The 18,833-nt window shown below is 41.9% G+C and overlaps 1 protein-coding gene across 1 annotated transcript; it reads right to left on the reverse strand.

Moving 5' to 3' along the window:
• Nucleotides 1-1,316: 1,316 nt before the first annotated feature.
• On the reverse strand, nucleotides 1,317-10,486 carry tkta (transketolase a). The gene is made up of 14 exons (XM_069678132.1): nucleotides 10,212-10,486; nucleotides 8,487-8,604; nucleotides 8,233-8,346; nucleotides 8,039-8,136; nucleotides 7,024-7,215; nucleotides 6,811-6,929; nucleotides 6,512-6,708; nucleotides 6,248-6,412; nucleotides 5,097-5,253; nucleotides 4,506-4,636; nucleotides 4,340-4,423; nucleotides 4,134-4,227; nucleotides 3,684-3,806; nucleotides 1,317-2,303 (listed from the first exon to the last, which is right to left on the reverse strand). The coding sequence occupies exons 1-14, from the start codon at nucleotides 10,316-10,318 to the stop codon at nucleotides 2,116-2,118; spliced, it is 1,887 nt and encodes a 628-aa protein (XP_069534233.1). The 5' UTR covers nucleotides 10,319-10,486; the 3' UTR covers nucleotides 1,317-2,115.
• Nucleotides 10,487-18,833: the final 8,347 nt, after the last annotated feature.

Consider the following 18,833-nt stretch of genomic DNA (forward strand, 5'->3'; position numbering starts at 1 on the left):
AGTGTGCAGGCTTTCTATTTGGTAAGATGAACTCAACACAAATCAATTAAATCGACACAAATGTAAAAAAAAAACATAACCGTTTTTTTGTATTTTTTATTACAAAAAGGTTTTCCCTTTTCAAATGCTCAAAATGTCAACAACAAAATAATTGTTCATTTTGCATGTTTCCTTTCAGACATACCAGCCCATACTAGGACATGTAAAGGCTGTCCCTATGACAGAACAGGTACACACTTACTAAATGATGTTTCCGGCCATTTATTGTTAACCTGCAACATATTAAACACAACTTCATATTATTTATTAATCACTCTAAATGTGTACACATGATTTATAGCTGCTAAAGATGTCATTGCATTTTATAATATGTGCATTAATGATCTATAATTGCTCACTGGAGTAAGTAAAAGCATTACTGGCAGTCCTCACATGCCATACTATGACACACTTACATTACCTTCTTACCTTCTTTTTAGATGTTTGTTTGGGATTTTTTTCTGCACTTCTTATGGCCTTCCTGAACCGCAAATGCCATAACGGTAAAGCCACATGACGATATAACGTGAGATATGCAAGCGCCACCAGAACAAGACATTATTTCTGTTTACATGTTGTTCTTTGCTCCAGCCTGCCCTCTGTCTTATGGATGTGGACTCATGGTGTTTGCTATAAGTGGAGCTATACGGAAATGCAGCTCTCTGAGGTAGGCAAAGCTAAAGGTCAGCTAAATTATATAGTGAACATTTGCCTATCTTTTACACGGTTTGGATTTTGTCTTTGAAAGTTCAAGACATTTGTTTGATCTATGAATGCTATTTGTGTCTCTGGAAAGGAGGCTGAAAAAAGGACAGCGCCCCTGGTGGTAGGAGGACCACACCTGTGATATCTGCGAGGTCAAAGAGGAGTTGGTGTTTGATGAAATTATATTTAGACTTAGAGATGCTGAATTCTGAGCACTAATGGTTACTTTCAAACCTCTTTGTAATCAGACTTTTAGTTAGACATTTTGAGGATAAATTATATTTTTTCTATGTCAGTGATGTACAGTAAGGAAATAAACACATAAGGCAGATTTGTGCTGTAGGAATTGTGTAACACTAATGTATGCTGTATTTAATTTTAGTTTTGTTTCATTTACTTGGACACCATTTGAATATGTTCTGTATACTGCTCTAACTCAACAAATACATAAATATAGGCTACTAGGCGGAGAGACAAACTATTTCAAAGACTCAAAGTCAAATGCAGAGGGCTTTATTACATGAAAGTAAGGTACATACAAAATTTCAAGTAACAAAGAAAGTGTTTTTGGGTTCACAAGTCAGATGTAACTCTTCCTTCACACTCACAGTCATTCTCTCCACTCCTCAGCACTTCAGGGCCTTCAGCCCTCCACCTCATGTTAAACACATGATGCCTCTGACCACGCTATGATTATCGTCACGCTGCTGGTTCAGTCCAGTTGCACAACTAGCACAAAAGAACATGGAGGTGTGTAGGTCGATGGTAACTTTAAAATCAGAAACATACAGTGCTGAAGAGAAATGATACAACTATTGAAACTACAACAGTTTATATTGTCTGAAGATGTGATTTTAAGTGACTGCTCTTATAACCTACCTACATTTGTTTCTTTTTTTCCCACTACCTTCTACAACAACAACTCAGTTAGCTTCTTTCTGACACTGTGGTCATGTTAAACACTTACTTTAAGCTAAGCCCCACCCATATTAAGGGCTACATCAGAACAATATAAAAACATTTCCTGTTGAATGAATTTCATCAAAGAGCTTTTAAAAAAAAACACACATAAGAGCATCACACTGTATAGTTATTATGGCCACATTTTGATTACTGGATGATGAGGATATGTGCGTATCTCTGTCCTTTTTATGTGAGGTGATGGATGCATGAAAAAGGGGTTAAAAGTGGAAATCTACTTCAAAGTGTACAGCACAAAATCACAATACTTCGGTACATACGTAGGGGCATTGACTGTGAGGGTTTTTTTTTTTTAAAAGAGCTGGGTGTCATGTGAATCAAAAACATACTCCACTGATTGTCTTCAGCTGCAGGGGTGTGGTCAGACAGGTGGGTGGGGCGGAGAGGAAGTTACTTTGCGTTGGTGGAGCTGCTGAGCATCTTGCGGACGGCCTGCACGATGGCGTCACGATCGATGCCGTAGATCTTGAGCAGCTCGTGAGGTTTGCCGCAGCGGGGGACGTGGGACACGGCCAGACGATGCAGGTTGAAGCCGGACTCGTTGACCATGGCTGAGGACACCGCCTCCCCGAGGCCACCTGTGGAAAATACACTTACATTGTTAAAATAAATAGCCCCGGTAACCGTGACACTATTATATGTTATATTGTTACTAATGCATTAACATGACTAAAGGATTTTACTCTAGTTGTTTGTTAGCTAATAGAGCTAACAAACTAAGCTAATGGAGCTAACAAACAACCATTGTATACAACCATTCGTATAGAACTGCAACTAAAGATAATTAGGCCTATAGATTCATTTGCTGTTTTTGTTCTGTGAAAAATATTAGATTGTTTGGTGTTTAATAATTCTAAAATTGTATAAAATGCAGTCACAATAACCCACAATGCTTGTTTTTGCCAACCAATAGTCCAAACTTCAAAATTATTATTTTTTAAAAATCAAATATTTATTTTATTTTGAAGGTAACTTAGTTGCAGTTTTAATTAATTAATTGCAGTTAATTAAAGAACAAAAGCACTTAATGCACATATTTTATATAATATATATTATGTTATATTTTCAAAGTTTATTTGAATCAAGTTTCTTGACAGTAGGAGCACTGCTGTTGACTTCTTATGCTATTGAAATGATCATTGTTGTGCACCAAAACACCAAGACAAATTCCTATTATGTCTAAACCTACTTGGCAACAAACCTGATTCTGATTTCCCTCATAAATGTAGTGACACAGAAGTACAGTGATATAAGAAGAAGGGCCGACTTAAATACAAATACCTTAAAAAGTACAATACTTGAGTAAATGTACAGTTGCACCGCTGAACGGGGGAAGCACAATTGCCCTACAAGCTTGGACCTCCATGGCAGCAAGGGTGAGGCTTTAAATAAGCATAATACCAAAATATGCAGTTTACATGTACACTAAATAAAGAGGACAATAAAACACTATAAGTGTGTTATAAATAAACATGTTACCACTATACAGCCATCTGGTCCAGATGTAAACTGACTGAGACCCCCCAACAAGAGCCTGATGCCCAGTATCCTTTGTCTGGTGGTGTCCATGCCATCACCCATCCCCTCTCTCTCACAGACGCAGGGCCTGGCTGTCTGTGCTATCTAGGTCACGCAGAGCCCCATGGGCACACGCTCAGTTAAGGAAATCTGACAGCACTCTGCCTCTCTGGCTCTCACACTCACAAAAAAACGCACCACAAAACCAAAACCTTGTCTGCACACAACAGCCAGCCTCCCCTCAGCCAATCAGCAAACGCCACCACACCGTGTCTCCTTCGCTGAACCAATGAAACCGTGCCACCGCAACACACCCGAGGATGTGGACCAATGACGGAGCCCCAGCTGCTTCATGCTGGGAAGCTTGTTGCTGTTGGGGTTGGTGATGGTCATACATAATGCACAGGCTGAACAGTATGAGGACTTTAGCAGGAACTTACCTTCATAGTAGTGATCCTCCACAGTGAGGACGCGTCCCCTGGTGGCACGCGTGTGGTCCATGATGGTTTTTGAATCCAGAGGTTTGAGTGTGAAGGGGTCAATGACCCTGATGCAGATCCTCTCTGGAAAGAAAGGTCATTCAGGTGAGGTGCCAAACATACAAAAACCGGGATTGAGACATGCAACTCATACAGTGGCTCTAATGCTGAGACGTCTTATTATTTCCAGAATCTAAAGTCGCAGCTGTATCTTCTATCTTTTTAGGTATTTTTCCTCCTTACTCAGCATCGTCTGTGTATGCCTGAGCATTGCAAAAAGCCAGAATACCTTCTAGAAGAGGCTAAAAACATGAATAATTAAGATATATGTATGTTGCTTTGTTGTATATGTCAGACATGCTGTGGTGTCCTATTTTCTTATGACGTAAAGCAGCATTAATTGCACTGTACCTTTCTTTAAGTGCTCAGCAGCAGCCAGGGCCTCATGCAGAGTCACTCCAGCCGCCACCACGGTCACCTGGTCCTCTTTGCTCTGGCACACCACCTGAGAAAGTGAGACAAATGATCTTCTGTTTCAGATTACATTGCTCATATTTCTTGGGGAGCTAATTTTGTAGTTTCTTATATAATGTTCCAGCTCACAAAGACGGCCTCACCTTAGCCTGTCCAACATGGAAGTCCTCGTTGCTGTTGTAGATGATGCCGCTGTCTTGGCGGCTGGTTCGGATGTAGCAAACACCCTTCATGGACGGAAACATAACAGTCACAACTGGGACTTTTTAAATGTTGCACAGGTATTGTATCGTGCGCTTGGGTTTTTACCTTTGTGGTTGCAGCCAGTTCCACAGCCTTCTCTGTGGACACTCCATCACAGGGATAAAAAATGGTCGCAGTGGGAAGAGCCCTGAACATCGCCACGTCCTCCAGGCCCATCAGAGAGGGGCCTTCCTCTCCTGAAATACATGCATTCATAGTTAAATTCATAGGTCGAACATTAAAACAATCCTCTTTAAGTTATTGACAGATCATGTGATTGATGCATGCAGATCCACAGACAGAAACCCAGACTGTGCATGCAGTATACCTGCACTAACAGAGGGACACCTGCTTCCCTGTTGACACCATCCAGGGCAGACAGGAAGGGAGGAAAGGGGGAGGAGTGAGAACTAGCTGTAAGGCCAGAGGGAGGTAAACGGTGAGGAAAACACAGGATTAGAGGGAAAGAGAGGATTGAAACAGTTGCACTCTCACAAACACACACACAGATCACGTTTTTATCACCATCAGGGAAACTGTGAACATGTCTGGCTTCATTGTGAGGGAGAAAAGGAGGGTTTAGTGAAGGTGTGGGTGGGCAAGGTGGGTGACAGGGGTCGCCGTGTGCGTGGCTCACCACAGCAACAGCTTACTAACCAGTGGACAGGCCGCAGTGGGAGCCACACACGTTGATGTTGCTCTCAGAGATGGCTGCCATGCGGAGCTGGTCGTGGGCGCGGGTGAAAAAAGAAGCAAGAGTGCTGGCAAACACCACGTTCCTGTCACGGGCGCCGCAGCCCATGGCAACACCGACCTGGGGAAGGAATGTACAGTTTATTAACACCTGTGTAAGTGCACGAGAGATACAAAGCTCCTACGTCAAAGCAGAATGCAACAGAGATGAAGCAAAAGGTCAAACAGCTGTGGCACAAATTATACTGGAAGCATCTTTGAACCAAAGTCAGTGAGGGGAGTTTGTCCAAAGCTCCGTAGCTTATTTTCCCATATGGACGGATCAGTGGCATGCCTCCTCCTACAAATAATTTCCTCTGTCCTGTCTGCAAAACTCTCCGAAATCCTACGGCTTCTTTCCTCTCTATATCGAAAAGCAACATCTAAGCATCCGTGAAAGTGCAAATATGATAGATAAACTCTGACATAGAAATAAACAAACTACTTCTTCTGTAAAAACAAGGATATCAGAAATAATAAATGCAACTTATTTGTGTTTTAAATTTTTTTTTCATCTTTTCTCTTAAGGCCATAAAAAAATGTCGCCATTCAACTTTTGACTTGCATGGAGCCAGATGGCCCCACCCTTCTGCACTGATTAATATTTTACTTCTGAATACACTTGTCATGACTGCTCATCGTCATACACACGCCTGACCTACATCGGCTGCTGCTGGAGACGGAACAGCGCGAGGAATTCATGTCTGATCGCCCCCTTCTCCAAATAATTCATCTATTATGAGGTAAGATAAAGACAGGGGGCAAAAGATCTGTGCTGACGAAACACTGGTGTCAGCTGCAGCCCCGCGGAGCGAGAGGAGGGAGGTGTGTCGAGTGTTCCTCATCTTTACATTATAGATAGATTAGTCATGCATAATTAAAGACGCAGACGCAGAGTCACAGCTGTGAGATGTAAGGCTGTGCTCTTGTCCAATCAGAGATGAGGAGGAGGCATATAGTCAGCAAAATCAATACATTAGAGATGGTTTTATTTATACTATAAACGTACTACTGGCAGCTTTGTTGATGATAAATGTTTCTCAAGCTTAATTCTGGAGCTTCATGTGGGGTCGTACCATGTTCTGCTGGGAGATGAAGCACTCCACGAAGCGGTTGGGGTGCTCGTTCTTGAAGATGTCTGAGTAGGTGAGGTTGTTGGTGTCTCCATCAAGGGCCACAACGCGGTCGTTGTAGCGGCCCAACTTGGCCAACGCCACCCCGTACGCCTTCCGTGTAGAGATCTTTAGAAGAAGAAAAATGATGTTTGTTGTTTCATTCATTTAAGATCTGCGCCTATGGCCTCCGTGGATGAAACAACGTGAGAATAGAGGCTGACAAACCTTTTCTCCGGACTTGTAGTTGGGTGCGTTCGGCATCCTGATGTTCCTCAGGCTGACGGGTGGGGAGTCCTCCATGGGGGCCGGAGGGTACAGGTGCTTGCTGCTGTTCATGATGCGGCTCTGAATTTCCTTCATCACCATCTCAGCCATGTCCTTGGGCAGAGTTTTGGCGTGCCAGCCGAGCTTATCCTCTGCAGCTGAAACCACAGAAACATTGAATCACACTTGCAGGTTTAGACACTGGAAAGCCGATGCTGAATGCCTTAGAATGCCAAGAGTGGACAGTGATCGATGATTACCTGGGATGCCTTTGCCTTTGATGGTTTTGGCGATGATGGCGGTTGGCTGATGACGAGCCTGGCTAAGGGCCTTGCAAAGCTCCTCCACACTGTGTCCATCCACAATGATGGCATGCCAGCTACACACACACACATTAAAAGCCAGACATTAAAAACACACCTGGTAGTTTTCTTTAAACACATTACATGAACATTATCAGCCTGCACATTTACCCAAAAGCTTCACAGCGCTTCTGATACTTCTCCACGTGGTGCTGCAGGGGAGAAGAGTCACTCTGGCCCAGACGGTTGATGTCCATGATGGCCACCAGGTTGTCCAGCTGGTAGTAGGAGGCGAACATCATGGCCTCCCAGACTGCACCCTCCGACATCTCCCCATCCCCCAGCAGGCAGTACACACGGTAACTGAGGAGAGCACACAAGACTGCACAATAAGTGTGTTGAAATGAGGGTGGGGTGTGCTTTCAATAGGAGGCAAATCTTGTACAAATGTTCTCTGACACTTTTCCAGTCAGATTGATTCTCTTTCCGTCATCTGACAGTTCAGTCAGTAACCAGTCCTGACAGGGTAAAAGCTTCCTGAGGCCCCTGAAGGTGTGAGCTGAGTTTCACACCTGCCTTCAGAGACATGTCTCACATAAGAATCCCACAGTCGGTTAAAAATTAGACACAGATATTCTCATCTTATTTTATAAAAGAAGCATGAATTGTAATATAAAAAGGGTGTGTTTTATAGGCCAAACATTACAAGATGAGTTAAAAATCTCTTAAAATACAGAATGTGTTTCATTCTTTTTCTTGGATATCATTAAAAAAATACTGAAGGTAAAAGGAATCAGTTTGTGAAAATAATTCAGATACACGGTTGAAAGCGTGATGCCTGAATTTGATTCTGACATTAAATCTGCTCGGATGGTAGAAATAACCGCGATGAAACTGCTGGGCCTGTGATTATTAGAGCAGAAGAATCGGGAGAGCAGAGCAGCCGCAGCACACGCCCACAGAATCTGGAAAACCCTGAACGCTGCATCATACAGAGCTACAATCTAAAGCCCTAAAATCACATTATTTTTTTAATGTTGGTGTTGTACATCAAATGACATTAGGTCAGTGTCAGGGTGTTTTGTATACATGCAAGAAATCTTAAATGCATGTAAATTGGACTTTAATGATCTAATTAGGCATATATTTCTCTCTTGTATGTGTTTGTGCATGTATGAGTGATTACCTGGACTTGTCAAAGTATTTCCCGGTGTAAGCCATCCCACAGGCAACACCGAGGCCCTGACCCAAGGAGCCGGTGGCTAGATCCACAAACTGCTGCTTCTGAAACACATATCGTCATGTGTTATAAAAAATAAATATGCTGTGCGTGCTCCGTGAGATGATTCTCAGTGTGTGTGACAGTATGTTGGAGCTTACAGGGGTCGAGTGGCCCTCGTGGCTGGAGTCCACGTGGCACAAACTGAGCAGCTCGCTCTCCTTCAGGAAGCCCGCTTCAACCCACATGGAGTACAGGGCCGGAGCAGCGTGGCCCTTCAGGAGACAAAAACAACACAACTCAGCATCATCTTCTTATATAAAGCTGAAGTCATTAAAGGAAAAGGTCAAATCCTGCTCCCTAACGTGATAAAGAAGGCCTCCTGTCCAGACCAGCAGGCCCTCCTGACCCTCACCTTGGACAGGACGAAGCGGTCGTTGTTGAAGTTCCGGGGGTCGTCGTAGCGGTACCTCATGGTGTGGAAGAAAAGCACCGACATGATCTCTGCCACGCTGCAGCATGATGTCGGGTGTCTGCACGACAGAGGAGACAGTGCTTTTAGCCAAAGGGCAGACGTACTGTAAGTGCATGCACACATGAATGTACAGTGAGCACAAAGACACGCACAGACTAATTCCTATTTTGTAAATTTATATTAGGCGCATATAGTTTAATATAATGTTATTATGGATTGTTGATCATAGATGCATGTTGTGAAATCATCTGGAGAAGTAAAATTACAGTATTGGATATAAGGAGTGAAATAACAAGCTAAATATATGGAGGGTCTTTGTACCTTTGAACAGCTGACAGTACAGAGCTAAACATAAAAATGCACACTTAATAGACCAAATATCTGCTGCAGATGTAAAAATAAATAAATAAATAACATGTTAGACCAGTAACTACAGTGTATTGTAAATGCATTCAGATACTCTGTATGAAGAGCATTAGTGGTGCCAACACAGAGCCGGTCACAGAGCCCCACGGACAGCATGCTGTGTGCTGCACACAAAGGCCCTGAAGAGATTAGACTGGCTGTAAATGCAATCGTACCATTTCTATCATTTTTTTCATGCTGTGTTATATAACAATGATTACACACACATACAAACTTTCCACCTTATCACTAACAGCTCCAGATAGTGTTTTGTTGTATTTTTGTGCCCTGATATTGATCACTGGTTATTGGCCTTTCACACACACGTATTTATAATGTACAAATATAACACATGCAAAAGTTGTTGGGTGTTTTATTATATAAACACTTATGAGACACAGAATATTTCAGGTTATGTAAAATGTTGCCAAATACAAATATAAAGACAAATATGGGCTGCACATAGCTGTGGAAATTCTGGGGGGAAACTGATCATTGTAATGATTCTTAAAGAGACTTTTTAAAAAAATGTATTTTAGAAATTTAATGATGTCAAACCAAACATGCAACAATGCGACAGCATGTATAAACATATTTAGTTTGCCAAGCGCACTTTTAAATCAGTGTCTTGCAGCCACCCTGCAGCACGCAGGTCCTTCTGCAGCGTACAGCACAGAGAGCATCACACATGTTGGTCTATTGTGCCCTGTCCTGCAGAGGGGCTTATTGTCTTTACAGTGTCACATATTAAATACAATTTTTTTTTATCATGCAAACCAAGTAAAAATTGTATTTTAAAATAATTTCAATGCATTAAAAACCACACAGCAAATACTGTATTTTTTTTTTTTATGCGTGTATGTTAACTACAGTCAAACGGATGAATAGATGATTTAAAATATCTTGCAGATTCAATAAACCATACATGTTGCAAAAAGAAGAATAAAGCTCATTATGTAATGTAGAGATTTAGGTTTCCTTTATTTAGTACAAGAGATTCTAAAAATAACTACTAAAAGAAGACGTGGATGTTTGAATGATTCTGTCTGCAGACCAGAGGAGGAGAACAAAGGCAGGACATGCTGTTCCTTTGGCCCTTTGCACTCACTGTATGTATGAATGTGTGTGGCTCTACATGTATGTAGTTCAATAGGTGTGACTTTTGCAAAGAAATATGAGGTTTGCATTCTGTTTCGCTCACATGTTGTATGTATGCATTTTGCATGCACAGTTAAAGCTGATGTCATTTGGGGGACTCACCCGCTGCCCGCTGCAGTGGTTGCCTTGATGGAGTGGATTCGTAGGCGGTTGGCGATGTTCCTCAGCGCCTGCACTGTCTGCTGGTCCGGTTTGTGGTAATCCTCCATGAAGGCAGAATATCAAGTTCCTCAGCACCAGAAAAGTGGACCCAATATGAGCCTCTGTTGAGTTTGTGTGTTTTAGATGTGTGTGTGTAAAAGTGAGGTTTGCCAAAGAGCAGCACCTGTGTGTGTGTGTATGTGTGTGTGTGAGTGACAGAGTCAGAGAGAAAGAGAGAGAGCGTGTGGGGGGGAAGCTGGATTTATCCTGTCAGGCATGCAGACACATAGATGCACAAGGACACACACTGCACGCACATGCACACACTCACACACACACACACACACACACACACACACACACACACACACACACTGGAGGAGGGGAGGGGGGGGCTAGTGACGTGAGCAGGGTGTGGGTGCTAAAATCCAAAGTCTGTGATTCCATTGGCTACTGTTTGGCTGGGAGGGTGGAGGTGTGTCACATATGGAGATATACATTTCTGTGTGTGTGTGTGTGTGTGTGTGTGTGTGTGTGTGTGTGTGTGTGTGAGCGTGTGAGCGTGTCTGTAAGGAGTGGCTGGGTAATTGGATGAAGAAGGGGGGACGTCAGAAGCATCTCGCCCTAATTCACTTCGTCTTTACTGTCTGTACTAATAACTCACGACTTGATGCTTGATTGTTCTTTGTTGTGCGTTCACACCAAACACAACGACGCTCAGGTTTGAACAGGCCCGAATCTTTTTGTGTTGGAAATTAAAACAACAACGATGATTCATGTGAGTGATTTACAGTTTGTAGAATTAACAAGAAAGACAATAAAAAGGTTAATAAAACGTTAAAAGTTAATATTAGCAAAAATGAATTAAAAGCACTAAAAAACAGGGTAAAGCATTAGGAAATAAACACCTTTCAGAACACCCTGTCGTTCATCATACTGTCATAACTCATTATTTTTAAGTCTAATTTTCTCTGACCAAATAAAATATGTTTCAGCATCAAAATGTAAAGACTAAAAGAAAGAGAAGAGCTCTGTATCTTATTTTATTCAGACATTTCTTCTGTTATTGTTTGTTTTCTGTGTGTTTGAGCAAACCATGCGTTATCGTAATGTACTGGTGCAGTATTATATGTAGCACACGGCCTATGTGGTGTTTATAGTTTAGTAATATACAAACCAAACATCCTACACCACATATTACTACTCAAACATTTTCTATTGGTTTTCTAGCTGATTTGGCGATAGTTTACTTTATTATGAAATGAAAGTGAATTATTATTGGAATAAGAGAGAATGAGGCCGTGTGTGAGGGAGACAAAGAAACAGTAGGAGAACAAAGGAAGGATAGGTATAGTGACCTTTAAGTTGGAAATGAATGGAAACTATCTCTCCTCCTCAGTCGTGATCTCCTCCTTATTGTCTCTTCTCTTTCTGTCATCATGATGCTCAGCGAGCCTGACGACTCTGCACACTGAGGACATTTTGTTCTTTTCCCACAAACCCTCTGCAGCCTCACGGGTCACATATACAGACGTGCCGAGACCTCACTGAGACCTTATGCTGGATATCCTGCAGGGTGAAAATGCTATAATACCCCACTGTAGCACTTTAACTCTACTGTCTCTGACAGCCTGCTGCCACGACTAAATAAATTACCTGAAATAATTCTGCCTTTCTTGAAAATCAAAGAACCATTTACACGATTTTAAACTGACTTTGCACGAGTACAGCTACAGCACAGAAGCATCATGCATACAGTACACACTTACCTTTTTGTAGCATATACCACAATACTATACATTTATATGAATTACATTCTATATTATTTATAGTGTTATTAAATTAAATACAAATGCCAATTAAAAAAATCTGAGGCCTTGTATTTAGTCATGTATGCAGACTGTAAAAGTAACTTGTTCATTATCCATTTATAGATAACAATTATTTTTATAAATAATTGAACATATTTTTAACTGTTTGCTGACATGCTTGCACAAATACGTGTGCACACCAAACATCTGACCGGATTATGATGGGGAGAGAGTTGTCCTGCCACCTAGAGGATGATCTGTGATGCTACATTTGACCTGTTTCTAGTGATCACCTGCTTAAGCCAACATGCCAGATTAAGACAACCAATAACAAATGAGCCAAATGGAACTGACTGACTTCTTTTTTTTTTTGCAAATTTCAATAACAATTGAATTAAATGCATTGAATACAAACAATCATTTAGCAACAGATTGCATTAAAGAGGTCAAAAGACTTCACTGCGCAGCATCACAAAACATGCTGAGCCAGGTGGAGAAAGGTTGCAGCTGAAATTTTGAACATTTGTTCGGATGCAGAGGCTCACAGATTAGTGTTGTTACTTAGCTGCTGATATGGTACAGTCCAGAATGTTCCACTGGGCGGAGGGAAGGGGTAGCGTCGAAATCATTGTCCGATGTCGTTCTTGTTGGGAAGCAGTGAGCAAATCAGAACAATACAAGCTTTATAATGAGCAGAATGCTCACTGTCAAACACCTGAGGATCTAGTTCATTAGAGCTATAAGCCTAGTACATCTATCATCATCTGTACTTTAATTTGCTTGACATTAAGCGTCAAAAATGCAGCCAAGGTAGATCAGTGAGGCATTATATGTTAGCAAACATAATCCTGCATCCTGTGTCGCAGGACCATTCGCTATGTGTCATTACTCCATTTTGAATGGCCTTATATTACAGGCCGGTTGTACTCCTGACGTTAAACACCAGAGGACACTGTCTCCTCATAAATGTCAGATAATCAACTCAGTAAAAGATGCTCATAGGATAGTTGCATCCATTTTATCAGCCAATAACGGATGCATTAGAAAAATAAGATATTTAATCAGCGAAGCGGATTGAACTTGATTTTGAGGTCAAAGGGCAAACAGAGATAAAGTTTTACCCATCGCCTTTCAAAATAAAAGCAAATAAAACACAAATTGTGAGCTGAACTTTTATCATCCTGACATGTGCTCTCTTTATCGTCCTCTCCTGTCCCTCACTTTCCTCTGCACCGCTTCATCTGCCATGTGATCATCTCCTGACCTTTGCTTTAGCTGGGAGGTCACATCCCAGCACCTCCACGCTCACAGCCATCATGATCACTCACTCACACACACACACGCACACACAAACACACACACAGCTCCCCTGGTTCCACCGACATTGTCCTTCTCCCAGTTCCCAGCAGCTCCTCTGGGCTCCTGGGTCCTGTCAGAAAAGCTTTTCCTCACAGAGCCCCACAGGTGCCAGCCAATGGCAGCCTGGGAAGCAGATGCCACGTGACGGTGGGCAGCCAATGTCAGACACCCACACAACCGCACACTTCCTGGAGGGAAAGTACACTCAGAGAGCATGAATGTTTCTATTTTTAATCTCTCTGGCAGAAAAAAGAAGAGGGAAGAAACCACTTTTGAAACAATGCCTTAATATAACACCGAGCATGTGCTCATCGCAGGTAAACAAGAATGTACTCAGCCTGGTTGGGTTTGACGCATTAATGGGGTTTGAGAAGAAGCATAAAAGCAGCTACACATTCACAGGCCAATATGTGCACATGCACTCATGCATGCTGACGTGTGTCCACACAAACACACACCAATGAGCTGAGGAATATTCTTACTCTCATTGCATTGAATCACAAACACACACACACACGGATGAATGTGGGTACATTGCTTTAATGCCAGTCGCTCCTTCAGGCCTGAGCCTCTTCCACTCTGCTCTTATCACTCCATTTCCTTAAATCGCTCTGCAGTCACCATGATGACATAGTGCTTGCCCTTCTATCTGAGAGCTGTCCGTCAAACAAAAGCTCCGCCCCCTGTGCATGGGACATGAGCACAGGATTCATGATTGAATTATCAGCTGGGTGATCATCCTGGAAGTGAAGGGCTTTTAAAAAAAAAAAAGGAATTTAAGAGACATCAAGAAAACGGCCGTGGCATAGATGTGGAATGTGTAAAAAAGTGAGCTAATTGACTAAATGTGTGGATAACAGAGCGATACGAAGATTCAGATGGAGAGCTTGAGAGAAGCAGAGCGAGCGGATGAAGAGAAAGAGAAGAGACAGCAAAGCGAGAGAGGAAGATTCAGAGAGGAGGAGAGTGTGCAAGCAGGGGTTAAGGCTGAGCGTGTGTTGTGGGCTCAGCAGTGAAGTTGACGATGCACTGGGAGAACAGCTGCGCTGCAGGGCTTTCAGGCTCCATCACTACTGCTCTCCTTCAAGCAGCTCCACCAACACACTCCCTCTCTCTCTATCACACACACATGCACAAATACACACACAGCTCTCATGAACATGCAGAAGCACTGATTGTTGCATCAGTGCTTCTGCATCAGTGCCTTCTAACCAGGTTTTTTATGCCTGGTCAGGCCAGGAAATCAGACATAAAGTCACATGTGCCACTATTTAGATGTGTTTGAAATACCTCAAACCTTTTGCCTCAATATAAAAACAGTGGTTTCAGATTTACAGCAGGGGAAGATGCAGAATAAATTTGGGATTAAACGAGAACAGCGGTAGAAAGAAGAGAGCAGGTCTGCAGCTTAAGAGCACATGAGTGAAGCGCTCAAATAGATTTATTGCAATCAGATTTAAAATGAGCTGCAGAAAGAGAGGAGGGGAGAGGGTGAGGCGGGTGAGACAGGGGGATAAAGGACATAGAGTAAAAGCTAAGTGCATTTACAAAGAGATAGAGAAACATAACAGCTGTTTGCTGTGAATTGCATGTGTAAACTAAACACATTTTCATTGAGTCAACACATTCTAATCCCCTTAGAGGTTGGCCAAACACAACATTTACACTGGACCTCCACCACAGCACAGTTCAGAGCCAAAGACCTGCTTTGTGCAGAATTATATTTGTCCGTCTCGATTTGCATGTGCAGGAATTACAAGCTGCTCCAGACAAAGCATCTTTGGAGGGAACCTTTGGAAAATTGACAGAGAAAAAAAACCCAATTTTGAATAATGTTTATTTCAGTTGGGAGATTTTTTTTTAGCAGAGAGAAAAGAAGCGGTTCAAATCACAAGTGGGGGCAGACCGCTGTCCTGAGCCAAATGGCATCCATGCTCCCCTGGGGGGCCACTGCACCCTCTGTCTGTATTTTTACTCCATTTTTAGTGAGAATGAGCTGCATTGCGCTTTGCTACAACAGACTGAGTTTGTGTGTGTTTGAGAGACACAGAGTTTCAATGACATCTCATAAAACACAAACAGAGATACACACACGCGTGCTATTTCAGGTAAATGAACACTGAGACATGTAACTTCCGCTATCCTCACAAACATACGGGAATAAAATCAGCACAGAGGAAACTGGGTCAAAAAGATTTCTTCAGGGTGAGGCTGGGAAAGGATTCAGCAGTGCCATTCTTCCCTAAGTACTGCTAACGTTACCTTTATATCAGTAACCACCTAAAATGTCACCTGACAGGAAGCCTGTCAACACATTTGAAACTACTGGACAACATTTGGGAACATTTATTTGAGATAAAGATTTGAGATTTCTACAAAGCTAGTGCCCAGTATTAGCTTATGTTAGCATAAATACTCGAGGTCAGTGGAAGCAGCTAGCTTGAACCAGCTAGCTTGAATCCATACAAAACCAAAAAGGGGTCCATGCTGCAACTTTTTAACAAAACTAGTTACTTCTATGAGTACTTTTTAAATAAAAAAGTGTTAATTGGTGAACTTAAGATGTTCATGAAGGCTAGCTGTTTCCCCGTTTCCAGTGTTTAGCTAAGCTAAGCTAATTGCTGAGTTGTGATCCTGTATTTCCTGAGGTGTGTCTTTTATAAGCCTATGCTGTCATATTACATAAATATATTGACTCTTAAGTATGAAAAAAAGTGTTGACACCATTTTCTGCTATTTAACACCTGCAACTAAACTGCTAGCAACATATAGCCACACACACATCCACCCATACACACCACCTCACCAGGTGAATAATTCAAGACGATTCAAGAAGAAACCATTATCCTGGGCAGACAGGTAAGGTGATACGCCGAGTCCCTGCCTACTCGCCCAATGGTTCTCCACGTCTCACGAAATGCTGCCTCAGCTCACTCACAGACCGGCCGAGGAGGGAAGAAGTGTTTTCTGTTCTTTGATGTCAGCTGGGGCATGTAGGTGAAACTGAGGCCTCAACTCAGCCGTTCTGCTATAACAGGTAGGATTCTTACAAAGCTGACATTAATATCTTAGTACTTCTGTCCCTGCAATTTGAGCAAACAGCAACAAAAACAATTTACAGCATTAGGTTCTGTGTTTATGCTGTGCTGTGGTAGAGTTTATTCATGAAAATATCAGGCAGAAAAGGGAATATCTAAAAGTTAAAATGTTAATAGAAATACGTTAAATGACTCTACAATACAAGTTATCTACAAAGCCTGTCTGGAGTTTCTAAAGAGGCTTGACACCAACATAACGAGTGAATGAAAAACATTTTTTAAAGGGTCTTCTGCAGGTCAAAGCTATCATTTGGTCATTAGTTTTTCATAAGGGTGGGATTAATGTGTAGCTGAGTGCTTGACAGATGTGCCTTGCAACGCTGTTGCATTTGCCAGACTGCCCTTTTACTAACAAACAAGCATTTTTTAATGGTAACATGGTGAGAGGTTGTGTCTTTTACATAACGAACTCCACAAAATGAATGACATCATTTGAGATCAAAAGTTGACTTTACAACATCTTCAGGGTAACATTCTCTAAAATGAAGGCTAGGTGATATTGGAAGCTTATTTTTTATTACCCTTTATATCTATCAAATTTATTAAAAGGGACAATGTTGTATTTATTTAAATACAACCGCACTTACCGATAATTTTCTAGCTAACAGGGAACAGCTGTGACGGGAGAGAGCTATGGTGTGTCACAACTAGATCAGGCAGGGCGGTGTTGACTTACTTTCTCATCACGAACACATCATGCGCTGGAGTCACATGGGAAATGTAGTTAAAATGGAGCAAATTGAAGAAGTGCAATTTTTTGAGAGACAAAGGGTACTATAACTGTGTATCAAAAGATGTGATAACGTGTAAAGGGTTAGCCTGGGAACCAGACAAATTAGTGAGCTCATTATTTATTTGCTCTAGGAGCTGCATCTAGAAACCCCTGTCACATAAGAATTAAACAAACGATACTGTACATCAGTTCGGGTTATGTACAAATTGTAAGTGTTGGCTACACCAAACGTTTGTGGATTATGATTTACTAGAAGCTGTCTTGAATGCTAGGGCTAGCTACATAATGTAACAGCCTATCACTACATTGCCATTTTCATTGCTCTGATTAGTTGTAGCGTTTATGACAACCTTGGAAATCAAAAATGATCAGAGAGGCAAGTGAGGGGGTTGCTGCGATAAATCTAAAGAGATGATCACCTCACCTTAATCTGCAGCTCCTCTCTGCTTTGCAGTTTACAGCCAGTTTTAGCTCGTTATTTGGCTTTCCCAAACAAAGACAATAGCAGCCCTCCTGAAAAAGCGTGAGATCCTGTTAAGCCAACCCTCCCCCATGCAATTTTGTGAGGAAATTATTTTTGCAACAGTAAGAACTGTAATATAGACACATTGGTCTGCCTTATATTTAAAAGACAAATAGAGTCATATTTTTTCTTATATAGGCCTAATTGACGTTTCAGCGAGGCGAATGATGATGACCGTTGACCTAGTAGCAATTTGAGTTTATGCTAATCAGTTGCTTATGAGCTGTATTACTTTAGGTATAGACACAAAACAAGAAATAAGAAATTATGTTGGTTGCGACAATTCACAGACTGCTTATTCCAGCAATGACTAACGCTAATAATGTAGATATTGTGAAAACAAGTTGCATTAACACTGTAAGCTAGCATCATTAGCTAAAAGTAAGCTACTGCGGTCTTATGTGCTATGTGTCTTACATTATCTAAAGCTGGCAGGCCGCTGCTAGCATAAGTTGTGTGTTGCTTTTCTTCATTGTAACCAATGACTCTTTATACAGTCTATGATTGTAACATAAGACGACCCTAACCCTTGATTTTTATAGGCTATTCGTATTGTACTGAATTAGTGCATTTGCTAAAAGCAATTCAGCCTCCAATAGCTTCCCCAATCATAATATTACTACTACTTACTGTAGCCAGTATTCATTAAGATAAGTTGCTAGGCCTGTGTTTGATTACTGTCTTTAGTACCACAATTTAAACCTGCTAAAAAACATTCAGGCTCAAACTAATCTGGGTCCACTTTGTAGGCTAGTTGTCTTAAAGTGACCTTCACGTGATCAATGGATGCTGCACGTGACACTGTTTGAAATATATCACCTTCTATTGAACAACCGAGCAGGTATTTGGGACAAGCACTTATTTGTTGTGAGTAGGGTCTCGTGCGGCAGGAGAAGAGTCGGGGCCAGGAGGAGGGGAGCTTTGCTCTCTGATGTGCTCTCGTTACACTGTTCACTGGCGCCGTGACGATAAGCAGGCAGCGGACGAGGATGCTCTGTTGTCTGGTGCGCACTCTCCTGTCTCCAGCTCTCCACCATCACCATGGAAGAGCTTAATTAA

Source organism: Semicossyphus pulcher, unplaced genomic scaffold (genome assembly GCF_022749685.1).
Source record: "Semicossyphus pulcher isolate SPU_LCO1_2020_fin unplaced genomic scaffold, fSemPul1.0.p SCAF_3, whole genome shotgun sequence".
Classification (NCBI taxonomy): domain Eukaryota; kingdom Metazoa; phylum Chordata; class Actinopteri; order Labriformes; family Labridae; genus Semicossyphus; species Semicossyphus pulcher.

Coding starts and splice junctions, on each gene's coding strand:
- tkta (XM_069678132.1), bottom strand. CDS start 10,318: ATGGAGGATTACCACAAACCGGACCAGCAGACAGTGCAGGCGCTGAGG. Junction 6,709..6,810: donor CAAAGGCAAAGGCATCCCAG/GTAATCATCGAT, acceptor CTGTGGTTTCAG/CTGCAGAGGATAAGCTCGGC. Junction 3,807..4,133: donor TGCTGAGCACTTAAAGAAAG/GTACAGTGCAAT, acceptor CTTTCTTTCCAG/AGAGGATCTGCATCAGGGTC.